The sequence below is a fragment of the Anabrus simplex genome, chromosome 1, assembly GCF_040414725.1.
Source record: "Anabrus simplex isolate iqAnaSimp1 chromosome 1, ASM4041472v1, whole genome shotgun sequence".
NCBI classification, from domain to species: Eukaryota; Metazoa; Arthropoda; class Insecta; order Orthoptera; family Tettigoniidae; genus Anabrus; species Anabrus simplex.
Window position 1 is genome coordinate 1,152,421,292 of NC_090265.1, and position 17,736 is coordinate 1,152,439,027.

General features: G+C 38.3%; 1 protein-coding gene across 1 annotated transcript in view; it reads right to left on the reverse strand.

The window, feature by feature from the left end:
* dysf (dysfusion) overlaps window positions 1-17,736 on the reverse strand; it is a 612,128-nt gene that overhangs the window by 109,733 nt on the left and 484,659 nt on the right. The window contains exon 5 of the mRNA XM_067137734.2: window positions 15,854-16,038. Coding sequence (XP_066993835.2) covers window positions 15,854-16,038 — 185 coding nt within the window. The remainder of the gene's footprint in view (window positions 1-15,853; window positions 16,039-17,736) is intronic.

The window sequence follows — 17,736 nt, forward strand, 5'->3', positions numbered from 1 at the left end:
CTAAAATGCTTCAAATACGCATGCAATTAGGCACAAAAATGTGTAAAACATAAACAAAAAGAAAATAAATAATGCTTAAAATCCTGCATTTCATTCATTCAGTTATTTTCATGTATCATTCACTATTGAAAGTAGCATAAGAATAGACACAGAAGTCTCTCAATGTTTTCTAGAGACAACTACCTCCTTTATCAGTAAAAAAAAATGATCAGTAGGCCTTCGGCCAGTGACTTTCTATTCAATGATCAACTTATCCAGTCCACTGGATCTTCTGATGTGAACCGCTGTTGCTGTTTGATAAATGTCGATTGAATTATTTAATGCCGAGCTGCTTCAGGATTGACTCGTTCGTTCGGTGTTCCATCCAAGGTATTCGCAATATTCTTTTGCAGCACCACATTTCTAAGAAGTCGATCCTGCGGCGGCCTGTCACGTAAGTAACATGCCAATTTGGCTATTGTAACTTCTTATTTTTATTCAGTCAATATGTGTTCCTACATTTTTCGTGCAACTATGAAGTGTTAAGTTCTGAATATCACAACGTAGCTTTACTTCACAATTCCTATAATAGTCTGGTTCTAAGAACGAAGAAAATCCTCGAAATTGACAATTATATGTAACTGAAGGACTTAGTAAAAAGAAAGTGATCCGAAGGACGACTCGTCTGAAATACCCGTTGAAATTCTAACTGGCCAGACAATTACTGGAAGATCGTAAAGATGGACCAACCAATAAGAATCTCGCCATCGTCAATTATATTGACAAATATTTATGAAAAATGCACTTGAAGTTTGAGTGTGCTTAGTACAGTACCTTTTTCAAATATGTATTTATTCTATTCGTTTTCATTCATTTCTCTCGGGCCGTATTTTTCTATCACATTTATATCAGAAACCACATATACAATAATATTTTGCTTCAATTAATGTGATATTGAAAATAATGCACCACCAAAATCAGAGCGACGAATTCATTATAACTAATTAAATATAATTTAAAACTAAATAAAACAATTTCTAACCATGATATAGTTTACTGCACTTGTCAGTAAATATAGCAATATTTCATACTCACTAATTGCAATGTTACAATTACTGTAACTGCCTGAAATTGTATTTTACTACCTAAAACTGTATATTTAGAGCCTAGTTAATAATTTAGATCCTATTTTACATGCCTAACAGTTTATTTGCATATTATCAATTATTATTTGTTTACTAATATAATTAGTATGTATTGTCTGTCCTTAAATTCGTCTTTTTGTCACAATTTTGAGAAAGTTGATAGTATACACGATGCGGAGATGTAATCTAACATTTCCTGGTAGTCTATCATTCGGGTTAGATTGAATAAACTCAAAAAGTGCTAACCCATTTTTCATGATTTGACCACTTTTCGTGATTCGTGTCCATAGGAAGATCCATAATTTGCCTGCACTTGGTTTTATCTCAATCCGTTAAGTTGGAGCCGAGAAGTAACATTTTAAATCTCGATAATACAGTCTCTTAGACAGAGTCAACGAGTCAGTGACTTCCCTCATGAGCCACTGTTCGTTTCTTGCTAAGAATAGCTATTGTACGAGGTACCTTCTTGCCTTCTGCTGGCTGCATGGAATCCAAAGACCTTATTCTAGTTGGTTTGAGACCTCATTTTTTGTAAAGTTCCTCTTGGAGGTATCAGTATCAGTGTTTCTTTCCGATCGTAGTGTTATATGCCCACTTCCAGCGATTTTATAAGGATGGATAAATGAAATAGCGTATGGCTTTTAGTACTGGAAGTGTCCGAGGACATGTTCGGCTCGTCAGGTGCAGGTCTTTTGATTTGACGCCCGTAGGCGACCTTCGCGTCGTGATTCGGATGAAATAATGATGACGAAGACGACACATACCCCAGGCAGCGAAATTAAACAATGATGGTTACAATTCTTGATCGTGCCGGGAATCAAACCCAAAGGCCAGCACGCTAACCATTTAGCCATGGAGCTGGACATAAGGATTGCTGGTTCTGTACAGTCCTACTCCCTTTTTCTGAAATAAGTCAACAATCAACAAAGATGTTCCAACATTAACAAAAATATATTAAACACATATGAGTACATTTTTCAGTGTTTATCAATTGTATAAATGGCCACAGTATTAATTTCCACGCTTGTAATGCTGCGGGCTATAGCAAGTTTCTTATAAAGAAGCTGAAAATCAGTATAACGTATAGCGTTCGAATATTAATTTGTCTTTGTTTTATTTGTATACTTATTTTAGCAATGAACTGATTGTTAATGAAATAATACGTCTTTGTGCTGTGACCATGATACGAAATGTGGTGGTCATTTGAAAGCTAACCTGTGTATGGTAGGGTTGTGAATGAAGAAGACTTGTGCAGCAACTGAGGCATGCGGCTCGTGTTTGCGCTCTCGTGCTGGTAAGAGCTTGCTTATTGATTGATTTGTTTGTTCAATATCGGCACTGTTTGTCCACCTATTAGATACGCATTCTTGACAAGTCCGTTTGTGGAAGATCTTGAGACTCACCAGAGCTGCCAACTTTCCGTGATGAGGGGAAATGAATTATGACGAAGTTCATGATTCCTCATGGCATCGCTGTTCGCAGCATAAAAAAAAATACGAAGTTTCTACATTCTCGAATTTTGCTTGATCGTTGCTTGGGATTGCAGTAGAATCTATTCATAGGACTGAGTGCTGGATCAGGGGTCGTGTGTTCGATTAATCTTACTATGTTATCCTCGCTGAAATTATACAAATTTAAGGCTGGATATAGAAGAAGGAATACTTATGACTGTAGGAAGCAATAATTAGAATGTCTCGATTAATGCTTCCACGGCCTGGAATTCTAGACATCGTAATCTTTCGGATTTTTCATGTTATAAGGAGACAAACTACATGAAAATTTAGCGTTCCGTAAAGATCCTCCTTCGTTTGTCAGAAGTAAGCCACGACGCGGTCTTCGTAAAATGTGTCTTCCTGCAGTTATTTTTCACAGAGCATAAAAATCTAAACATTCTTACCAAATGCTTATTTTTGTTAGAATTGTAGAATAGTATAGACATGCGAAACTAAATTTAAATTACTTCTCAAAATATGAAATTTGGTGACTAATAAACTGTTTTGTCCAGCCCATCAAATTATTATGCGATGTAGAAAAGGCCCTCATTTACCTTGTAACTCCACATATAAATTAGTTTGGCATGGCTTGAAAACGAAACGATGTTAATTTAGTTAGTGGTAGCAGTTTAGACAGTTACGTAACCTCACCTTCTATTTTTTAATATAAATTAATATTTGCGATGTATTAACACGTAATTGGATATACTTTGTATTCTTTTGTGGTTTGATATTTCCTCTCTTTTCTTTTATCTTGTCTTCGCGTTGATTCTTTGTATTTCCTTTTGAGTGATGCAATTGACAAATTCTAGAAACATGTCTAACATCTATCGTCGGTAAAACAACGTATGTCTCTCCAGAAAAATTTTACATAGTGACGTCGTATGGCATGGAGTATCCAATAGACATTATTCCACTCTTCAAAAATCTATCTACTTGTGCCGGTTTTGAACCTCTCGGAATTCGGAATCTGGCCTTCTGCCACTGAAGCACATTATAATCTAGCTGCTTCGATGATGATTTTACCTCGTATACTGCAGGATTAGGAATGTTATATTGCAATCCTTTATATAGAGTTATAAGAAATATGACACGAAAGAGGAGTCTTGAGAGTGTCTACCGGAGGACCTCATAAACCTTTACAACCGACTTTAGAATTAATGTATTACAAGGCTGATGGAACTGAAACCAAGGAACCTGACTGAACTGAAGTTGTACGTCACCCGGCTATGAAGGGAAGTTTCAGTGGAACAGTGACAAAAACTCATTGACTCTGTGCCACATCGTGTGGAAATATGCTGGAGGGCCTGTGGTGGGCTTATCGTTTGTTAAAATGTTCACGGTAAATCGAAAATATTTTGTAATTTAATTATTTTTTTCTGAATTTAGGCTATATTTGTGACTTAACGCGTTGAATTCAAGCTTTTGAGTTCAGTTACAGGCTGAATATATGAATATTACCATTCATAGCGAAGAATTTATACTCCGGGAAACGGCGCGCGATGTCTAGATGTTGTACCACTTTTTCCTTCCGTCAATTCTGCTAGGATATGGGATTTTGTTAAGTAATAATATGTTACTGTGTTGGTTTTACGTCCCATCAAGTACGTTTAAGTTTTCAGAGACGTCGAGGTGCCGGAATTTTGTCTGGCAGAAGTTCTTTTACGTGGTGGTAAACCTAACGACCCGGGATAGGACCCACCAAATTGGGCCAGAAGATCTGTACTGTCCCACACTGACCCAACATTATGAAATAGTGATGAGAGTAAGCCTGAGTGGTACGCCGTACAAAATTGATCTAATTTTCTTCTGGTGGTGTAGTTTCTTAATAATCCTTTACTGTTGTATTTCTTTGCAAACTGAAACATTTCCTCAAGCTTCTGTAAACATCGCCCCAAAACCAATTCTCATCATGAGGTGAGTTAATCGGCCTGTGGGTGCGTACAGTTTAGGAGCACAATGGCACGCGTCTTCCACTGACCCCAGGCTTTCCGAGAATCTCCATCATGTGCTTAGCACAGAGGACACGTGTAATCCAGCTGGCATGTACTTCACTTTTCATGGTCTACAACACGTCTATTTTTAGCGTGACAATGCCCTTGCTTAACATTGATCTTCGCTGTGAGTAGAAGTTTGTATAACAAAAAAGAATGTGTTTCACTTCGTCACATCTTTCAGACACATTCTAAGAGAATCAGATATAAATAAGAAACTTTATGGAGCGAGTTGGCTACGCAGTAAATATGCATTCGGGAGGTAGGCTATAGATTCGAATCTCTCCTTCGGCAGCCTTCATGATGGTTATCCGTGGTTCCCTAGTTTCATACCAGGAAAATCCTGTGTTTGTACCTTAATAATACAACGGCTACGTTCTCCCCTGCCCCAGCGCCACATTGTGCCGGTGCGTTGCTAAGCAACTAGATTTTTTAAAAATGCTCATCTTCCATGGAAAGGGCCATGGGTAGTGAGTAACAGGTATCTTCCAGCCGCACAAAGCTTCTGCATTGTGATATTGTATATTAGAGCCCCTGAAATTTATGTAAATCACCGATATAACTGCATTGCGGGCTAAACGCCACTTGCTAATTGCCAAATAAGTGTTAGTTCTAAGCTATCGGTTAATGCTTTAAAACCCGGGCTGTATTCCTGATCTATAATTCAGTAAGATACATTTAATTGAGGCTATTACATGTTCTTTTTCTATTGTACTACCTGTTTTTCTCAGATATTCTCCTATTTAGAACAGAAACAATTGCGTTTATTATTAATTCAATAATTTATATCTACAGCAATCCACATCGTGTTGGACAACATAGAATATAGTTTTAGTTCTTCTCATATTCTGGGCTCACTAATTCTCTCGGGTATAAAAGGGCATTCTATCCTAAGGACGTGATATGCATACGAATGTTACTTCGTCTAAATACCTGTCTCATCTTGAATACGTATATATAAAGTAATCATTGCCACGAATATACCAAATAGGATGTGGTAGATATGAATATTGTTCATGTAAAGTAAAATACACACCCACCAACATCGAATATCATCCCTTTGAAATAAATATTTATTGTGAAATATGGCCTCTTGAATTCACACAAAATGAGAACCATAACTTGACATACTTTGAAAAATACTTGTTATCATTTATGATATGTCCATCTTCGTATACAAATTGCGCTGAATCTTTTAACACTTGTGAATGTATAAGGTTCATAAGATCCATTATATTCAAAATGAATTCTTGTTTTATAATAATACATAACATTTACTTTCTCATGATATCTGAAAGATTATTAATAACTTAGAAGTGACAGGCATGGAAGTAGCGAGAATGAGCACTAGCAAAAACAGGTGGAAAGAATGGAAGGAGGGTACTCGGAATTAGGAGGTAAGGGATAAATAAGGAATGAACTCGATTGATGGAGCTGTACACATTAACTGGCTTCAGTGGTGAGGTCAGTGGAGGAGGATAGGTTATCTAGGAGAATAATGGACTCGGCTATGGTTGGTAAGAGTAGAGAGGGACAAAGACGACGATGCTTAGACTCACTTTCTAATGATTTAAGGAAAAGGGGTAAAGAACTGAACGAGGCTATAGAGCTAGTTACAAATAGAGGATTGTGGTGGCGGTTAGTAAATTCAGAGAGGCTTGTAGACTGAACGCTGAAAGGTTATAATGAATATGTATGTATCTGATTGATTTACTCGATACAGGTTCACTCATTTGTCCAAGCTGTTTTCTCATTTTTTCTTTTAATTCCGGTAAGTTCTGATGGACACCGCTATGTTTCAAAAAACAGAACAAGTCTCGAATGCAAACAAAACTGTTCAAGAAATAGCCAACTCAAGCAGAATATTAGAAATAAATATATAAAATGGTGAACATTATACAGGACACATGATATTAATAGGTTAACAAACAATATGACAAAACAAAAATATCGAAGTTCTCCTAGCTGATACCAGAGTTTCTCGCGTTATCTTTTCCTTCTAATACAATTTACTATTTTCGTAGTTTATCATAATTTTTTTTAAAATGTTGAGTCCGACTATACATTCCTGACTAGTCAAATGTATGTTTCCTTGAAATATTTATGAATGGTACACGAAGATCCACTGCGTCCTGCTCCTTGGATGAATAGTTCAGAGGGCCCCGGGTTGGATTCCCGTCTGGGCCGGGGATTTTAACAACGTTCGGTTAATTCTAGCTCGGGGACTGCGTGTTCATGTTCGCCTTAAAACACGTCTTCATGTACATACAACATATCACACTACAAACCATCACGGAAACACGTAATAGAGAGTTCATCCCTTCACATGGGTTTGGCGGCAGCAAAGGCACCCGTCCGTAAAACTTGGCTAACTCCATACAAAATACTGATCCCAAATACTTGGAAAATTACCAAGAAGAAGAAGAAGAAGAATACATGAAGATTCACTGAATTATTTTAATACACGTGTTCTTATTGGAATAGCTGGTTTCTTTACGTAACTTTGGGAATTCAAGTTTTCATAATCCTTAGTTCCTTAGGGACGGTATTCTGTGGTATTCATATTCAGGAATTTGTATCGTATTAATATGCTGAAAGCCTTACTTCTTACCCTTTGCAATAACATTGTTTCCCTGTAGAGATATTCGTTATTCCCGTAACAAAGATTTGAACCAGCGGTCTTTAAAAGATAAACTTTAGCCACTTACTTTTAGGTTAATTACCACACAAAAAAAGAAAATGTCAGGATTATGTGAGCACTGTGTCATTTAACTAATGTGCAAACATCGGCCTTTAATGACGCTTTAAGGCAAACAAATCCTTCGAAAAGAAAACTTTCCTCTCTTGTGTGTGGCGGCAAGTTTGTTTACCTGCAGTATGATCGGCCATGCGCTTGACCCTGTCAGCACAAGGTGTGCACAAGATCCTGGTAGCCGAGTGTTAGCTGGACACTCAAACTTTTGTTTCCAATTCAGGATTTCCCGCCAAACAGTTCCGTGAGCCAAGGCTGCCAACACACACCGAGGCCAAGCCAGCCTGAGTCGCGCCAAGTTGGCTGGGCCGGTATCCGGGTTATGCAACCTGCTTGCCATGGTCAGCTGGTTACAGCGGTGACGATAATAATAATAATAATAATAATAATAATAATAATAATAATAATAATAATAATAATAATAATCCTTGGCTGAATGGTTAGCGTAGTGGCCTTCGGTTCTCAGTACTCCGGGTTCGATTACAGGCTGGGCATTTTAGCCGCGTGTAGTTATGTCCAATGACTCAAGAGATGCGTGCTTGTGTTCATCTTAACGCACATCTTCATTTACATAACACATCATACCACCAGTCAGCACAGAAATACACATGAGTGAATATCCATCTGTATAGGGTTGGCGTCAGAAAGAACATCCGACCATAAAACTGGGCTTACCGACTCGGAGTAATGGAAAAAAGAGTACTATTAATAATAATAATAATAATAATAATAATAATAATAATAATTCGATTCGGAAAGTAAAGAACAGTTTGTCCGTACAAAGATGTATTACTATAACTTAAAATAATATGAATATACAAATATTGTATCATACCTTAACATACTTTTCCAATTAATCGCCTTGGAATATTTAACTTATACAGTGCCTGTCGCATGTCCTTTCCCTGTACTCCACTCCAGAAATGCAATGAGTTCGCAGTTCTTAAACACTTCTGTATATAGTACTCTACTACGAGTACAAATGTAGAGATATACAAATCCCGTGTTAACAGTTAACACCTACAATAGCTTCCCTTTACATGGACACTGTTAGTTATCATAACCAGGAACTCTACCAGTCACCTATCTATTCTCACGAGGCTGAGTAGGCTTCATCCCTGACTACCGTACAAAGTCAAGCCGAGAGTTATACCGTGGAACATCCGGCCAGCAATCAACTAATTAATTAAATCATTAAAACTCGACGACGCTGTCGGAGTCCACACAGATCCCGAAGTAACACAAATGAACAAGATTTAGACACAGTGAAAATATATTGAACTTAAAAAATGACAAAAGCTCTTGGTCTCCAAGCATTGAGTTTACTCGTTCTTTCTTGAGACGTCTGCTCCATCCCATCTCTGGAGCCACTTCCCTTCTCTGACAACCAGGTTTAACTTGAAGAAAGATTTTATTAGCAGTTTCTTCCTCTGTTGTTCGTACAGTATGCCTCAGCCACTCCAATTTCCGAACTTGAATTATGCTGGTGATATCAGTTAGCAGTATTTGCTACTTAATTCGTAGACTACTCCTGTCCTCCACTTACAAATTTCCCGAATAGTTTCATATAGTATTCTTCATACCGCCACGAATGTTTTATATCATTCATCTCAATACTTTACTAGAGGCTTAAATGGGTGTAATTTATGATTACTTAGTATCTCTCCAGGTTAATCAGGAGTAAAATAGTAGGCCACTACTTAAAATGTAAAACTGACTAGAAAATTACCCTAAAATTCCATCAACGAAATTAGCAAATTCTTCAGTTGAATAACTCCTACTTCAGTTAATTGCTTCACATCTGGTAGGAGTTTTCTGAGCCCACTGTTGTTACTTCTAGCACTGCTCCATAGAAATTGACTTACGGAACCTTATTCTTGACTCGACAGTGTTTCATGCCGCAGGATGGCCCTTTATTTCTGGATGCTCGAAATTTTCTTTAATTTTTTTTAAAACATCGTTCAGCCACCTTTCAAACTTTATTGACTCACAAAAAGAATCAGCCTTCATTTTTCTTACGCCTTAGGTTAGAAAACTATGTAATGGGTCGTGAGGTAAAGAGGTAAAACGTTTACTCTCTTACTTTTTTCTGTGAAAAGTATAAGATTATTTAATTGTCTCAGCCAGTTAGTCATCTCATTTATGGTTCATGGGAGCTCCTGGATAAGTGAAAAGTTAAGGCTACTTCGATGAATACAGAATACATTTTTCAAGCTTGTAGGCCGAGGTCTAATTGGGTTCCTAGCTTCCAGAATTTAACCGAACAACTAAAAATGCTCAGCATAGACTCAGGTTAAAGTTTGGCAGATAGACACTCAATTGGACCACAGCCTACGAGTCTGGAAAATGTCTGCTATTATTCATTCTGACGCCGGTCGTGAAAGGTTGAGCTGTCATGAAAAGCTGCTTTCTTTCGGCATTAGTTAGCTTTATGCTGTCATCTTTGAGCTCGGGAGTTAATCTATTACTCATTTTCTTGTAGGACGAGTGAACCCTAGAGCCAAGTGCCTTTCATGAAACGGCAGTTTCGTCTCCAAATTTCTTGATTCTCGATTTCCTAAAGGAGAGTTGAACTCACGTCTTTCAGGATGAATTTAGTCCGCATTTACCATCTAGGTCAGGTTACCCCATTATTTAATGGCATGCTTGGATCAAATTCTGTGCTTCATTTTTAGGTGCAAGATCTTGTTTCACAGTGAAGGAGATATTGGAAAATGATATATAACCCACTTGAAATACCATCCTCCTTAACTGTCACTACTAGAAGTAAAATTTCTACAGTGACCAGATTTTACTAGGAATAAAATATTATGTGAATGTTGTAGGCTATGTCTCCCCTATCAGCTCCGCTTGTAGTGCATGTAGACACGTAGTATCGTTAACATGGTTCGTGCCCCGCATCCAAACTACCGGAAGAGACAATTGTTACATTCACTGCGTGAGGTCCGAATGGCGCCAATTTTAAAAGCTGCCAATTTTCTTGTTTGCAATGCTAGCGGATTACATTCCTTTCATGAAGGACATGCCTGTGTGTTGGTACGGATTTCCAGGAAGGGTTCATTGAGCCAACTGTTCGTTCATGCCCTTCTCGATGGGTCTCACACTGAGGAGAGTAATGTGAAGATTCTCCAAAGCAAAGAGACGGTAACGTATGGTATTGCTATCACCATCAAAGTCCGACTCGTTGGCTGGATAGTCAGCGTACTAGCCTTAAGTTCAGAGGGTCCTGGGTTCGATTCCCGGCTGGGTCGGCGATTTTAACCATTGGTTTATTGGGGGCTGGGTGTTTGTACCGTCCCCAACACCCCTGCAACTCACACACCACACATGACAATTATTTTGTTTGCTAGTGGCTTTATATCGCACCGACACAGATAGGTCTTATGGTGACGATGGGATAGGAAAGGCCTAGGAGTTGGAAGGAAGCGGTCGTGGCCTTCATTAAGGTACAGCCCCAGCATTTGCCCGGTGTGAAAGTGGGAAGCCACGGAAAACCATCTTCAGGGCTGCCGGCAGTGGGATTCGAACCCACTATCTCCCGGTTGCAAGCTCACAGTCGCGCGCCCGTAACCGCACGGCCAACTCACCTGGTGCACACATGGCACTATCCTCCACCACAACAACCTGCAGTTACCTACACATGGCAGTTGCCACCCACCCTCATCGAAGGGTCTGCCTTACAAGGGCTGCGCCCGGCTATAAATAGCCACACGAAATTTTAAAAAGTCTCCATCCAAGGTTACAAATCTATACAATGATGAGAATAACAACACTAAGATCACAATCACAATAACGTGAAAAATCTGAACACCTACACTTTTACGCCTTAACTGAAGAACAAGGATAAGTAGGCCTACTTCAGCCAAACCTCGTGATATGTTAGTGCGACATTAAACCAACTATACCCCACGGCGCAAGAGCCCCGAAGAGCCTTAGCCTGCCAAGCGACCGCTGCTCGTCCCGAAAGCCTATAGATTATCAGATGTCGTGTGGTGAGCACGGCCTTCATTATTGGCGTTTTAGTTCAAGGCCGCTATCTCACCGTCAGATAGCTCCTCAATTGTAATCTCGTAGGCTGAGTGGACCTCGAAACCAGCCCTCAGATCCAAGTAAAAATCCCTGACCTGGCCGGGAATCGAGCCCATGTCCTCCGGGTAAGAAATAGGCATGCTACCCCTATACCACGGGAAGTAGCCCTACTGGCGTGACTAAATTATTACAGTAAACTATATGTTAAGCTACCAAATTGACAAAAAGTATTTTCTAAATCTGATAATGATGTGTATTTCCGTAACGATTTTGTGTACTTACGATACACATGCAGAATAGCTGAAGAAATAATTATATTTTTCAAGATTTGTCTTTCCCATCGAAAGATCAACATACCATACCGTTGATAATGATTAATTTTATAATAAATTTCATAATTTCAGAAAGAATGAGGTATGCTATTTTATTCCTCATAATATAAGTAACACCGCATTTATAAAACTTTTATAACATCCTACACGGGGTCGTATCGTTGATATTGCACAATAAAGTAAGTTGGTTTTTTGTCTGTCAGAAGTTCTGAATGTAAACTCTTTCTTATCAATGAGGAATTTTGTATATATCAGCAAACAAATTCCAAAGATGGTAGTTATGGATGAATTTATGATAAAGACTGAAATAGTTTTCAGGGTAATAATTTGGACTGGTATAAATTACGTTCAGTCTTAGGACATGTATTCAAGGACTTGGAATAAACCTAGGGTCGTCTATATATTGAAAGAATTTACTAAAACAGCTGTGGCAAATCCGTCCGTCTGTTCTAGTGGACAGATTTATTTCGTTTGTGTTTTATTCTCTCAAGAATTACCTGACTGTGAACTATGAGACGTTGACAGGTATCTGAGTTCATCCAACTTTGATTATTCATAAAATTAAATCATTAAACGATCAATCCAATAATTGCAGGTTAAGGCTCACCCTAACCCGCAATACATTCTGTACTTAGCGGTTGATAAGCGACTAACATGTTCATCAATATTCTGATTTAATTGATTTTCTTCCTTAAGTATTGCCATTGCATGCAGTCATGTCTGATTACTACCTGTCAAGCCAGAGAGTAAACACTTCCTCTGATCACGTAAGAATATAATTCCCTGCTAGAAACTCTTTGGTTCCCTAACCTTTCACAGCTTCCAAATATATTCAACAGATGGCAGGGCGTTCCTAATAACTTACCCTACATGTTGCTAAGAGATGAAAGTCTACGTACAAAGAGACTCCGTCATTATCTGGGAAAACCTATCGAATTTATGGTAACCTAGTTACAATAGAAAGAGTGAAGGCCATGTATCTTAAAAATGTTATCTGCGCGGCAAAAAAAACGCTCCTTCGGGACTAACCTATGAGGTCACAGCCAACCGTTCTATACAGAAGAACTGCGGTTAAAAATAGCATTGCCTTCTACAACACAATACCAAGCTTTACATGAAGAACTGCCGGATAAAAGCGAATATATGGATAGATGTTTACCAAACAGACGTCACGATGTCGTCAGAATGGATGAACTCTTACTACGGACTGCGGAATACCATGATGCGCTTCTTATTAAATGTTCATAAAAGGTCAGCAATATGACTCCGACAGGCATCCCAAGACGAGTTATCTGATCTATTTACAACGAATGCTGCAGGGCAGAGCGAGTCCTCTAGTATTTCGTGTAACATTTTGTCTCAAAAGGATATTAGCCTCATTGTGGGTCGATTGTTTTGCTTCATTCCTGAACTAACCCGCCTCTGCCTTGATAAGTTAATGCAGGAGAAAATGGTCAAGACAATTATTGTCAGGAAGAAATGAAATCTGTCCGTCTTCAAAAATAATGACGAAATAATGAATAATGACGATCTGTAGAGGATGTTCCACACACAAGGGAAGTGTTTGGGTTGGACCAGTCCTATTGCAATGAAACTTGGTAGGAGGATCAATTACGATATCAGAATAGCGTTGTATGCCTGCTGTCCACAGCATGCCGTTCTCTCGTTTGTGTTAATAGAAGGTATTATTTTGATATTGCTTTCAAGTCACACCGAGTGAGTCGGGTCTTATGATGACCATTTGGAATGGGCTTAAACATTACCTTAATTGAGGTTCAGTTCAAGGATTGGGTTGGTGTGAAAATGCGAATCCATGGTAAAATATCTTCGAACTCACCATCTCCGAAACAGCTACTCGGCCCGAACCGCGTATCCAACTCACTTTATATATTAATAGAATGCACATTTACATCTAGACGACCAAGGTTTCGTACTATATAATATATTAGCTTCCATTATAAACGATATAGAATTAGAAAAGCGTATTTTGATATAGGCCTATTCTTAATCTCCATATGTTTGTAAATAGGTTTGTAGACGTGAATATCTCGTTTTCAATGCAAAGGGTTTTATGCAATTTCAAAATGGAACTAGGCTTTTCGATATGCTTGTATTTATACTGTACATACGCAAGGCCATTCTACGTCATCAGCTAACTGCTTCGAGCCGTCCAGCGATTTTTCAGCAATTAATTATAACACTACCGTTGCCATTACAACAAAATTATTATTATCGTAAAACTGAGAATGTTTTAATTTATCATTTACCAAAGTTTAACTGAAATCCGTTTGACACAACACGAACAATTTCCTTTTCAGGTGAATTGTTAAAATTAACCGAAGCCCAGTTCAGCCCACTCAACTTCCCTTCCGTAGCCTTTGAATGACTCTGGACTTGAAGCGAGTCTTGTGAGTATGTTTTAGGCAGAAAACATGCCTCAATTTACAAGACTATGGTGGTCCTGATGGTCGAGACACTCTGTAATTGAGTAATGCCGTTATGTCACAGTGCTTCAAGGTCGGCTGTGGTCCGCCTTCCGGGAGGTGTGTCTGTGGGGTGTTATCTTGGAGGTGTTGTCTTGCAACACGCCTGCAATCTGGTAATGACATTCCCACGGCATGTAATGACCCGTTCCCTTTCGCTGACCCCTGCAATCCCGCTAGTTCGCTGCCCGCTGGAACACGAGGGATGGTCATGTGACAGGCGGATGACATTCAATATTCTAGTTACTCCACTTTCAACTCAGATAGCATCACATTTACATAATTCGAAGGCATTGGCTGGTTTGCGATATGTCATCACTCATTCAGTGAATATTTATTGTTTGATAACTAGTCTGTTAGTAAAATTCTACACTCCTTGCTGATATTAACACCTTGATAATCTTTTCAAGTGATTAGCTTGTTGTTAGTTTGATGATAGGTTTTCTGGTGTCCAAGTACTCGCATATTGGTCAATCTGTTGCTGGGTTCACTTCAGATTGGGTTAATGCTTAATATGGAGATCAGGTTTATTTGCTTATTTATTGGTTGTTAAATGTGTACTACTTTGTTGCTTGTTGGAGTGGTTAATTGGTTTGTTTATTTGTTGGTTATTTTTAACATCGTTTAGGCCATCTATAGAGCAAGTGGTTTGAACTCTTTTGGGCATTTCTTCGGGATCTGTATACTTTAAACTTTACCAACATATTGAAAATATTACCACATCCATGAGAAAGAGAGGATTTAACTTATATAGTCACCTAGAATGAATGGTTCACCAAATAGTAGTCTAACATACAAAATCCATAACACAATTTCCCAAAGGCTATCTTACACCAAATATACTAAACAGATAAAAATAAGATCTAGACCAAACGAGAAAACGTCGGGCTGAAATACGCAGTAGAGACCTATACAAAATTCTCGGAAGATATGCAACGTCCCTAGAACATTAAACACACTACGTCCAGTTAAGCAAAGGACTCATGGAAGGAGAGAAACGTATCATTCTCTCTCCTGTCGTTTTATAAAAGTAATAGGAACCAGTGTAAAAGAAAATCACAGTTTTAAAGAGTCAGCATCATAAATCACAATTTCCATTATACATAGGTCACGGCATTTTACAAATTCGGATTCGTGCTATTCACAACATTTTTGTTGGTCCTTTTATTCTGTAGAGTAGTATGTGATTTTCTATTCTTTTTTACACTCACCGACACAGATAGGTCTTATGGCAATGATGGGACAGCAACGGACTAGGAGTGGGAAGTAACCGGTCGTGGCTTTAACTCAAGATTTCTTGTCTGCTCTACAAGCGTTACTCTACCATTTTAACTAATGAAGGCATGGACGTGAAACAATGTCCGAATTCTTGATACCAAAGGGCTGACCCAATCTAAATGCTTTTCCTATGAATTTACTAGAGGGCCCCAGGAGAGAGAACTAAAAATACTGCAAGGGACATCAACGTTAGAAAAATATATTGTAGTTCATTCATTTCAAGAGCTTAAAAAGAGTGCCATTACGCCCTATTAAACTTGTATTGTCCTTCTAGGAAACTGGGGATCAAATCCAGGACCAATTACTGGTGATTTTGAGGAGTAACTTAAATAACCTAGAAACAGAGCCTCCACCTGCGTTCTACTTACTTCTTGTCAATGTGCATGAACTTCATGTCCATGGAATGGATGGATGTGAACACATTGGTGGCACCCTGCACCACGCACTCGCGTGTCTCGGGCATGGCGACTGGGGTACAAGTGGCCAGGAACACGGGTTCATTCCTCGAGCACAGTGGCAGGAACGATAGGTAGTGGCCTTGCACCAACACAACCTGAAACAAAATATAACAAAGGTGCTTTTCATTCTGCATTGTCTCGGACAATTCAGCTAATCTACTTCAAGTAGAATCTATAGTCTATTCTAAATATTTGGTAAAATGACGCATACAGGTAGAGAGCTAAACTTAAATTTCGAACTCCTTCCCAGGATAGTAAAATTCCCTAAAAACTGAAAAAATCGAAGAATGAAATTTTATACACTGTAACGTTAATAAATAAGAACATATTTATAATTGTAAAATATGGAAGGATACAAAATCTTCATCATATGCATTAACTCGCTGACCAATATTATGATGTCTTCCGAGTGCTTCGAGGTCACCGATAACAGGTTCTTGGATACGTAGATGAAGAAACCAATTTTAAAACAAGCTCTGTAGCATTGCTGGTAGCCTACATCCCAACTATCAAAGCTATTTTCTACAATTTCTTTAATGGACTCGTACCTCCGTCGCTGTTATTGCAAATGTTGAGGTTTCTTCGTGGACAACATGTCATCACATGCATCCTCTCAGTTGCTGAAGTCATTTGAGTACATCACATCTTTAAGCTTAAGCACGTGCCTTGTATGCTGTATAGTGGTACAAATACTGTATTTCTGATTTTAAAAAACAGAGCTCAATGTTTCTTGCCTGCTGTAGCTTTTGCTGTCCTTCTTGGTTAGTTGTCCATTTCTCAACTGATAATACATCACTTGCTTTGCAAGGCGTGTGTTAAGTATGTGGGCGACGTGGCCGGTGATAATTTTCCAGACACTGTAGGTGTTTTTGTAATTATTCCAGTTATTTCCTGTACCCTGAGGTCACTAGTTAAGTCGACCGAGACGAGAGCCCTCACAAAGAGATCTCTGTGGATGGCAGCATTTTAATTTGAAAGACTTATAATAAAAAATAATAGTGAATTCAGAAAATAAATACAATTTATCAGTTTCTGATTGTTAGAATGATGAACTGCACTCTCTACAAGACTTTAAATGTTGAAAAATATCAAAATTTGTGTATGAGAAGATAAAGTGAGACCGTCCGCACGAAACTGGCGATAATAAATAATGGCGAATAATTGAGGAGTTTGTTTTCAAAACGACTCTTATCCATCTTCCTCAATTTGTGGAAAATCATCTTCAACATATTCAGACCTAAAATCCCTAATAGAAACTTTCCCTTGGAAATTCATTTTTGATATTCGTTGTATCATCAGTTATATTTTTTCTCAATTTGTCTCTACACAGTCATCAGTTTTTCTGTAATGTAAGAAATGAATTAGGACAAGGGACGTTTTGAAATTAAAGGATGGACAAAAGACAATTTGAAAACAAATACATAGTTCAATAACTTACTCTTTGATTTTAAAATGGGGATAGAAACTTTATTGCGTAAATTCAGCGTGAGTAGTAATACGATAGCAACTAAAATAAACTGAACTGGGTGATGCATTTTCTATCGAAGACAATAATAGTGACTTGTTAGCTTTCATTAATAAATATGCATATAAGTCCGTTTTTCGTATTCGTACTCTCAGAATAGAGTTCAAGCTAGATTGAATAACATTTGACTAACACTCAGAAAATTAGTTTTCAGTCTTTACAACTCATCAGCATCCTCCATTTTACTCCACTTCAATTCATCTTCTGACGCTTCATCAGTTGTATCTCAATTAATTATCTCACCGTAAAACTGCAAATCAGGACTTTC